The sequence below is a fragment of the Cyprinodon tularosa genome, unplaced genomic scaffold (genome assembly GCF_016077235.1).
Source record: "Cyprinodon tularosa strain WSP-4 unplaced genomic scaffold, ASM1607723v1 ctg1033, whole genome shotgun sequence".
Classification (NCBI taxonomy): domain Eukaryota; kingdom Metazoa; phylum Chordata; class Actinopteri; order Cyprinodontiformes; family Cyprinodontidae; genus Cyprinodon; species Cyprinodon tularosa.
The window spans coordinates 168,380-178,307 of record NW_024037820.1 but is presented as its reverse complement, the minus strand read 5'-3'; the positions used below and the strand labels follow the sequence as shown (position 1 = coordinate 178,307).

Genomic DNA, 9,928 nt, shown 5'->3' with positions numbered 1-9,928 from the left:
GAAGTGCAGTTTATTATAATAAAAGTCATTTAATAGTTCCATCTGAAATTAATTAAAATAGTTGTTTTAATGGTTATTGAGTCAGATATGTGGCGGTCATGTTTGGTTTATCTAAAGGTTTTTATCTGTTACTGTGTAAATGGGTTTGGCTGTAATTTAAGGACAGATTCTAATATATCTGCAGGGTGGGGGCTATAAATCTGATAGGATTTTTATTTTTTTTATTGCTGTTTTGCACAATATGCTTAACTAAGTATTTTTTGTTGTTGAATATTAGATTTTGCATACATTGTTTATATTTACTTATATCTTTCTACCTCTTTGATAAAATAGAATAGAAAAAAATCTCTTTATTGTCCCACAATGGGCAAATTTACAGCAGCAGAAAGATTATTGAAAATGGTCACACAAATGAGGACCTTAGAAAAATGTATAAGAATAACATAATAGGGAAGAGTTCAAATATAAACAATAAAATTCTGTAAAGTGTTTTAACAATATAAAACTGGAGAATAAATAACCAATATGCAGCTATGGACATTTTTACAGTAATGGATAATTGAAAATAGCAGCAACATCAGAGATGTGCAGAATGACAGCAGCAGGTTATTTAAGTGACTAAGGTTTCTATCATATTTGATTTGATTTGTTCCTGCTCCCGCTGGTTGGAACCTTTATTCCACTCTGGATTTTCGTGAGTTTAGTCTTTATTTCTTTTTTTTATCATAAAGTGAACAAACAGTTTTGAAAACTTCGGTATTCATTCTTTTCCTGCTTTGGTGGGTCAACTCTCATGGTTGCTAAGCAACAGAGCATACGGCGGTAAAACCCGCCGAAGGGTAGACCTGTTCGAATTCACAGCCAAAACTCTTCTGGTCTCCTTATTTTCACGGACTTCGAAGCATCCAGTCTAGGTAGACCGCGATCTTGGAGGATGCAGCCCAGGATTTCCAACAGAGCCATAATATAACAGTAGACCCCGCGTTGACTGTCGCAGAGCAGAAATTACAGGCGCCATCTTGGGGAGGTCAACCTGCCACCCTAACCTGCTGCTTTAGGCAGAACAGAAGGATTCCTCAGCACTGTTTAAATTTTGTTTAAATCAACAGACTGTTTACATCAGGGCAAAAGAAATATAACTTTATAAAAAACAAAAAAAAGCTAAAACATCGATAAAAATAACATTCACATAAAATATAACATAAATATATTAATAAATATAAGTATAAAAATAAACAACATACTGTACTGTACAATGTTTTTACAAATATAAATACTGTGCATCTGAAAAATAGATGATATACAGCTGTGAACATTTTTACATATTTGTACAGTGTATATATATATATATATATATATATATATATATATATATATATATGGAGGGAGAGAGAGAGAGATGTATTTATAGAAATTTGTGTGTACCTGTATAAATATGTTTCTGTATCTATAAAAGTGTCTGAGTGGCTTTGCTTTGCAACATCGATCCTATCAGTATATTCTATCACTCTTAACCCCACTAGGAATATTTAAACAAACTGAACCATTTGTTTGTTTTCAGAAAAAAAATAAAACTGTGAAAATTTTTCATATTAAGCAAATTAAAGCTAACTCTGTTCCTGCTCGTTACATCACACTGAGCGGAACTGTTGACCGCCCCAAGATGGCGCCGCCTAATAACGTCAGCGCCTATAGGCAAAAGGCATCGAAGCGGGGTCTACCCTTATATCTATGGCCTGGTGCGTCAATAACTCCGCCATATTGGGAGGGTTGTCTTTTCTCGGTGGGCAAATTGAAATAAAAACAGCATTTTAACTTTTACAGACAGTTTACAAATGACGCCACTTTTTCAAAGGACGTAAAATAACGGACAGCTGGTTGAACCAATCACAGCGACCCTTGTCCGTCACATCCGCCACCTGGCTGCGGTTGACCCTACTTCCGGCCGCATCGTCCTCTGGAAACGTGAGTAAAACAAAAACCTTCAGCTCCTGTTTCCTTCCAGAAAACCCCCAGTTCCTGACAGCGGGTCGGACCGGACCTCCGCCGGCTGCCGGTGCTGGAGGCCGGGTTCCGGTGCTGGAGGCCGGGTTCCGGTGCTGGAGGCCGGGTTCTGGTCCAGTCATTCAACCTTCAGGGGCTCCTGAGAGGCAGATGGAGACTCCTCTCCACCTGGAAGCTTTACTCTCAGGCCGTTTGGTTCGTTTTAGTCTCATGTAGTCTTGATTTCGACCTAAATAAAAGTTTAAACATGCATGACTGAAATGAGCTGCAGTCCCTCTACTGTTAGACCTGTTAGTGAGGGGGTCAGATTTCAAGGTTAGAGATGAACCAGGAAAGGAAAACCATGAGGAAAAGCAGAGAGAGCAGAACGTTAGAGATTGAACTAACAGATTCTGCAGAGTGGGAGAATAGAGATAGAATGAAGCAGAATGATGAAAAAGGGGTCCCTATGTCCTCCAGCAGTCTAAGCCTATAGCAGCAGAACTATAGAGATAGCTCAGGATAACCTGAGCCACTCTAACTAGAAGCTTTATCAAAAAGGAAAGTTTTAAGCCTAGCCTTAAAATTAGACAGGGTGTCTGCCTCACAGACTAATAATCACCATTTATCCAATAATCACCTCTCCTTTCTCAGCATCTCCCAGGATGGGTAATGTTTTGGCTGCCAGCGCCCCCAGCCCACCCCCTCCTCCATCAGCGTCCAGTTCGCCCTCCCCCGGGGTGACGCTGCCGCCTGGCTTCGGGATGCCCCCCGTCCTTCCTCCAGCTGGAACAGGACCTGGACAGCAGCAGCAGGAGGCTCCAAACCCCCTCCCCAACCCTGGAGCCTTTGACGAATGTCATCGGAAATGTAAAGGTAAGCAAAGCTTGATGCTGAGCAGCATCACGGTACGGATGGAGGTAACATCTCTGCTCTGATCCTCAGAGGTGTTCCCCATGCAGATGGAGGGAGTCCGACTGGTTGTGAACAAGGGTCTGAGCAACCACTTCCAGGTCAGTTTGTGTTTAACAGGAACTGCATAAGGGCTGCAGTGTTTAACAACCTTTGATCATAGAGTAAACGGGGAGGGGGTTAACATTAATCAATGCTAGGCAGTTGCTTAGGGGCTCAAGTTCCTGGGGGCCCCATAAAACTCTGTTTCCATGTATGTTAATACAACTATTCCTTATTTGTGCACATTAATTATGTTTTTGATAAAAATCCTTTCTCTAAAATGCCATCAGAACGCTGATAATATTAAGTGTGTCTCAGCCCCCCCCCTTCAGTGTCCACCATATTGGATCAGTCCATTTGCTGCACATGTTCAGAAAGGTCCAAACAGACAGCAGCAAACCATTTGAAAACAAACCATGCAAAGAGCAGTGTTGCCAACTTAGCGCTTTAGTCGCTATATTTAGCCACTTTTCAGACCCCTCTAGCACTTTGATTTCTAAAAAGCTCCTAGCGCCAAATCTAGAGACTTTTTTCTGCTACTGGAGACTTTGGAGACAACATCTAAAAGCAGCGAACTCTGCTCTCCAGAGCGAGTAGATTGGTAACCCCGCCTCCTGCTCTCCTCTATCTTGTCTGCTGTCATGATTCATGCAGCTATTGTTTCATCCAAATGAAAAATGGAGAACAGATAAGCAGATCATGGCTTGTCTACAGTGAAAAGAAGGACTGGGTTATTTACTTTGGCCTTTTTGGAAACACAGGAAGGGTTTGCCTAGGGCCCCAAATTTCCTTAATTGGCCCCTGAGAGTAAAATAAGGGCCACTGTCTTTCTTAAACCACTAACGTCTATGCCAGAGAAAATAAAATGTTTTTTCCCGATTGTGAAGCGGAACTAAAATGATACATGATTGTTTTCAACACAAAAATCTGAAAAGTGTGGCGTGCATTTTTTTTATTTTGCCCCCATGCTCAATAGCTTATAAACCCAGCGTCCCCCCCCAACCCCTGGTGGCACAGGTCCAGCTGAAAGGTCCTCTAGAGGTTTTTATTTTTTTTATTTATTTTTGCAAAACAGCTGAAACTCAGTCAGTTTGGGTTAGTATGGAGAGAAATTTGTTCCATTATTATACAAATTATACAAATTGCTAACATCCACACAGACCAATGGGAGTGGTCGTCTTTTTCACGACCCAGAAGTGAAGAGAAAATTATCTTTAAAACACACTTGGAAAACAATTAAATTCATAAAATTAATCTGAAATAGAGAAATTTTAAATATATGATTAAAAAAAAGTAATGTGAAAAAAATATAACGATGTAAAATATGACTGATTTTTCAAATAATTTTATTCTCAAAACATCTTTTTAATTAAAATATTTTTCTTTTTTTGATTCAATTTACAAAACATGTTCTTTGCAATAATAATGCACCATAATTCACTTCATAGTGGGCGGAGTTAGAAGGGGGCCAAATCAGTTGATTTGTTTCTCCCTGTGGAAGTAACTTTACCGCCTTCAGAAGAAGCAGTTCCCCTCTGAACCACTAGGTGGTAGCAGTGTAATGTTGTAATGACTTGATTTTTCAGCTGTTGGTACATTACCAAAGACCTGACAAACAGAATGGCTGGAATTAAATAATTATTCACATCTATAGACTAACATTAAATTAGACGTAACAAATAATTCCTGTTTTTTCATCCAGGAGTTTGAAATTAGACATAAAGTTTGAAGACGTTTCTCTTCCATCCAGGAAGATTTTTCAATTCCAAATGGCAGAAATAGCGTTTGGTTCCAGGTTTTATCCAGCAGCCCAACAAAGCCTGGTTTTAGTTCAGAAAAATGCTAATTGAATCGGATGAACGGGTCCCCCCCTTTGGAATGGGGGTCGTTTGGCTCGTTTGTTCGCCTGCAATGCCCCATACCTGTCTATGTCTCTGATGTTTACGGTTTTAACACTCAGTAAACCGGATCTTTCCAGGTGAATCACTCCCTGCTGCTCAGCACCACCGGAGACTCCAGCTACAGGTTTGGAGCGACGTTTGTTGGATCCAAACAGGCCAGTCCTGCAGAGGTACGCAGCAGTCGAAGCTCCCCCCCCCGGTCTTTCTGGGTTAGGATGGTAAAACCAATGATCTGCTCTGGTTGCTCAGTTCTTCCCGGTCATGGTGGGAGACATGGATAACAGCGGCAGCCTGAACTCGCAGATCATCCATCAGATCAGCAGCAGGATCCGCTCCAAAGTGGCGTTCCAGGTGAGCAGAGCTTCTGATGGCGCCGGGTTTCATGCGGGCTCCTGCTTTGATGCTGATCTGTCCGCAGACGCAGCAGCAGAAGTTTGTGAACTGGCAGGGCGGCGCCGAGTTCAAGGGAGACGACTTCACGGCGGCGGTGACATTTGGAAACCCCGACGTCCTCGCCGGCTCTGGTACGGCCTCCAGAACTCAGATCCAGTGGGATGTTGGGGATGGGAAAAGATTTTTCTCCTCAACAACCAATCAGGATGCAAATGGAATCTGATGGTTGCTATGGAGACTTGGTTAGGTTTGAAGATGTCCCGCCTCTCTTGGCGTCCCCTTTTCCGGGTTGATCCGTTGAGTCTCCTCGATGCGTGTCTGACTGAAGCTCTGCTTTCATCAGGGATCGTCATCGCTCACTACCTGCAGTCCATAACTCCGGCTCTGGCGCTGGGAGGGGAGCTGGTTTACCACCGCAGGACCGGAGAGGAGGGCGCCGTGGTGTCGCTACTGGGTCGCTACACAGGTGAGTCCCACCGTCGGCTCGCCGCCGAACCGTCCACGCGTTTCCTGACGGCTTCCCTCTGTGCAGGCGGTAACTCCATCACCACGCTGACCCTCGGCTCGACGGGAGCTCACGCGTCGTACTACCACAGAGCCAACGACCAGGTGACTGCCTCCGCCGTTGCTACAGCAACCGATGTCTGCAAAACTCTTTATTTTTTTTTGATGTGCCTCAAACTTCTCAGCTTGTTTTTATTTTGGTTAGAAGATGTGATGCAATGAAGGGATGTTAGAAGCTAAAAGGACCCGTTGACCTTTGACCCCTGCGCATCTCTGTTGTCCTGCAGCTGCAGGTCGGCGTGGAGTTTGAGGCCAGCTCCCAGGCACAGGACTCCAGCGTGACGTTTGGCTACCAGCTCGATGTTCCCGGAGCTAACCTACAGTTCAAAGGTCAGCGATGTTCAATTCAACTGATGCTGCTCAGGGTTCTGTGGTTAGAGGGAGAAATCCTCAGCAATGAGCTCACAGAGAGCCAGGGGTTAACAGGACCCCTGAAGCTCCGCCCCCTGCAGGAAGCAGCTCGTCATGACATGGGCTTAGGGTCAAATGCAGCTGAAGTTTGGTCCTTCTTGGTCACAGAACCAGGATCCAAACAAGCAGCAGGAGACAAAGTTCTCTAATGGCCTAGTCAAAGTCCAGACGTCAGCCTGGCTGAAATGAGGTGGTGGGACCTTCAGAGATCTTTGATGTATTCAATTCTATTCAGTTTATTTCTATAGCTCCAATTCACATCATGTCATCTCAGGTCACTTTCCAGTTCACCAGATCATCCAGTCAGATTGATTCAAAGTTTTCTATCTAAGGAAAACCAGCTGATTGCATCGACTCATTGACTCTTCAGCAATCCCTCACACTAAGCATGCTTGTAGCGACAGTGGAGAGGAAAAACTCCCTTTGAACAGGAAGAAACCTCCAGCAGAACCAGGCTCAGTGTGCGCGGCCATCTGCCGAGGCCCACTGGGGTTCAAGGAGACAGAAGCAGACATAGAAAAAGAAGCATAGATACAAAAGGCAACTGTCAACCAGCTCCACAGGCGGCCCCGTCCAGGAAACACACAGCCAGGCAGACGAGCTCCGAGCCAGCTCCCATGTCAGAGGATGAAGAGAGCACATCCAGTTAGTCACAGTCAGAGAAACAGGACTACACAGGAAAACAGGCCAAGCTCCAACATCTAGAAACAAAGGTGTTGATGGCAGCAGCACAGCTGATATTTCTCTCCAGGATGGAGTCACAGCCAAACAGGAACAGACCAGATGAAGCTACTATGAGAAAAAGCAGAGAGAGCAGAACGTTAGAGATTGAACTAACAGATTCTGCAGAGTGGGAGAATAGAGATAGAATGAAGCAGAATGATGAAAAAGGGGTCCCTATGTCCTCCAGCAGTCTAAGGCTATAGCAGCAGAACTATAGAGATAGCTCAGAAACAGCAGTGAACCAGGAGGCTGTTATCAGGTTCTGGTGAGGATGATGTAGAGGAGATGTTCTGATGCGGTTTTTCTGCCTCCAGGTTCCATTGACAGTAACTGGGTTGTCGGAGCGACGCTGGAGAAGAAGCTGCTTCCTCTTCCTCTCTCTCTGGTTCTCTGCTCCTTCCTGAACCACCAGAAGAACAAGTTCCAGTGCGGCTTCGGCATCACTATTGGTTAGAACCCAGGAGGGACTCGGACTCTAACGGTTCTGCCGCGTCAGCGCCTCAGCCGGTCTGATCCTGCTGCGTCCGGCTGCTGGTCGTTAGTAGAAGAGGAAGTCGTTAGCAGCTTAAATCTGAAGGATGGGCGGAGCTTCAGTCTGAAGGACGGCAGATATTCGAGAGACAGCAAGCGCGATTTGTGGCACTGGCAGGTCGCTCTTGAACTTCCGGTGGCAGGTCGGACTGCCACGGCGTATTACTGGCAGCTGCCAGTAGTTGTGGCAGCTGCCACTAGGCTGCCACAACTACTGGCAGCTGCCACAACTACGGAGACTGGCTGCCAGACCGGTTTAAACCGTTTCGGAGGCTGCCGGCGCCGTTTTTCGGCAAAAAACTTAGTTAACGTGACTCTATAGGTGGATTTTTTTTTTTTTTTATTACGATCTTATTGTTTAATAAAATGTGTCAAGCATTTCATAAAGTCCTAGAGGTAATTCGTCTGAAAATAAGTGGGAATTGACAGCTGTCACATCAGGGTGACAGTCTTCACTGACACCTGCCAGTAGTTGTGGCAGCTGCCACAACTACGGAGACTGGCTTCCAGCTGCCACAACTACGGAGACTGGCTTCCAGCTGCCACAACTACGGAGACTGGCTTCCAGCTGCCACAACTACGGAGACTGGCTTCCAGACCGGTTTAAACCGTTTCGGGGGCAGCCGGCGCCGTTTTTCAGCAAAAAACTTAGTTAACGTGACTCTATAGGTGGATTTTTTTTTTTTTAATTACGATCTTATTGTTTAATAAAAATGTGTCAAGCCTTTCATAAAGTCTTAGAGGTAATTCGTCTGAAAATAAGTGGAAATTGACAACTGTCACATCAGGGTGACAGTCTTCACTGACACCTGCCAGTAGTTGTGGCAGCTGCCACAACTACTGGCAGCTGCCACAACTACGGAGACTGGCTTCCAGACCGGTTTAAACCGTTTCGGGGGCTGCCGGCGCCGTTTTTCAGCAAAAAACTTAGTTAACGTGACTCTATAGGTGGATTTTTTTTTTTTTAATTACGATCTTATTGTTTAATAAACTGTGTGAACCTTTCATAAAGTCCTAGAGGTAATTCGTCTTTAAATAAGTGGAAATTGACAGCTGCCACTGGAACCTGACACTAGGTGTCCCTGGCCACTTGTCTGTGAAATACTCTTTTAAAACCATGATATTGCTTATTAATATGTGTAAAACCTTTAATGGTGTGGCTGCATTTACTTTGGAAGCCATAGCGTAAATAGTGCTATCTATGTATTTAATGTGCTGTAAGGAAAGAGGCATTCCATACACTGCTGATGTGTTACACAGAATAGTTAGTATGACATACATAGCCATACTGAAAGCACCTCGCCATGAGGGTGTCAGAGAACACTGGGAGTTGACATCGTTCCACATAATACTGGAGGGTGAAAATGAGGTTAGGTCGTAGTAATTGTAATTCTATGGTGATGATTAGTATGTGTCTCTCCTTAAATCTATCTAAAATCCAGATAGGCTGCAGCAATAAAGATATATGGTTACTTGTAAAAGTCTTTATTTACAGAAGTTATTCAAATCTTGCAAAAACTTTTAGTTTTTTTACATCCACAATGTACAAACAGAACTTTTCATAATCCTCCTTCTTTTCAAAAACAAAAGTAAAATGCTCTGCTGGAGAATATTCATGATAGTCTTCATCCCATGTCTTGAGGGCCTCGAGAGCTTCTGCTTGTTCTAGCTTGTCCATATCCAGAACAACAGGAAGTGTTATTCTTCCACTGAATTTTTGTTCTCTGCACCAGTCAGCTGCAGCCTGACTATCGACAATGAACGGGCTTCCCTGCAGAAAATGATAGATTAGTTACAGATTGCTAATTTAGCCTACATCAAGGGATCATGTTTCCTTTTACATTTGACAAAAACAGATTACATTCAAATAGCTATGTAGTTTAACCCTTTTCTGTTAACCTTTTCTGTGGCTTCTTCTTCCTGGGATTCTGAAAGTCTGGAAATAAATGAACAAAAAGAGAGGGGGGGGGGGGGGTGAGCCAGTACTGTATCCTTTAATGAATGCAGTATATGTAGTTGTGCACACGCAGTTGTTATTTACCCCTCATTTTCCTTCACGGTATTCATGAGCATCATCTCGGCTTGGTAGCGGCAAAGGTTGTTGTTTCGCAGCCACTGGATGACAACCTAAAAAGATACAAATAATGTACAGCAGTTGTAAAATACTAAATCAGTCAGATTTCCATGTTCAAATGTTTTATTTTTTTATAATGGATACTCTTATTATCACACAATTTTAGCATTGCTTATTATTCCCTAACACCATTTACATATGATGCATCATTTAAGTTAAGGGCATTGCATCAGGACAAATATTTTTATGGGTGACCACTGTGATATTTGTCAATTGTCTATTTACATTTCTTTTGTTTTTAAAGTTTGTTTTGGTTATGCAGACAAGAAATCACCTGGCAGTGTTGGAAGCCATTGTAAAATTGGTACCTATTTTTACAAAAGGACTCAAGAGG

General features: G+C 43.5%; 1 protein-coding gene and 1 long non-coding RNA gene across 3 annotated transcripts; one reads left to right on the top strand and one right to left on the bottom strand.

Moving 5' to 3' along the window:
* Positions 1-1,836: 1,836 nt before the first annotated feature.
* Positions 1,837-7,538, top strand: LOC119781129 (mitochondrial import receptor subunit TOM40 homolog). 2 transcript variants are annotated; one of them, XM_038281518.1, is made up of 10 exons: positions 1,837-1,965; positions 2,638-2,859; positions 2,929-2,996; positions 4,916-5,008; positions 5,088-5,189; positions 5,257-5,362; positions 5,575-5,697; positions 5,764-5,840; positions 6,023-6,125; positions 7,244-7,538. In XM_038281518.1, exons 2-10 carry the CDS (start codon positions 2,649-2,651, stop codon positions 7,381-7,383), a joined length of 1,023 nt encoding a protein of 340 aa, XP_038137446.1. In that variant the 5' UTR covers positions 1,837-1,965; positions 2,638-2,648; the 3' UTR covers positions 7,384-7,538. The 2 variants fall into 2 exon arrangements, with proteins under 2 accessions (XP_038137446.1, XP_038137451.1); XM_038281523.1 differs by lacking the exon at positions 1,837-1,965 and adding an exon at positions 1,972-2,199.
* Positions 7,539-8,921: 1,383 nt separating this feature from the next.
* LOC119781146 lies at positions 8,922-9,638 on the bottom strand. Its single transcript, XR_005280501.1, has 3 exons — positions 9,502-9,638; positions 9,360-9,396; positions 8,922-9,231 (listed from the first exon to the last, which is right to left on the bottom strand). It is a non-coding gene; the product is annotated as an uncharacterized LOC119781146 (long non-coding RNA).
* Between the last annotated feature and the right edge of the window lie 290 nt (positions 9,639-9,928).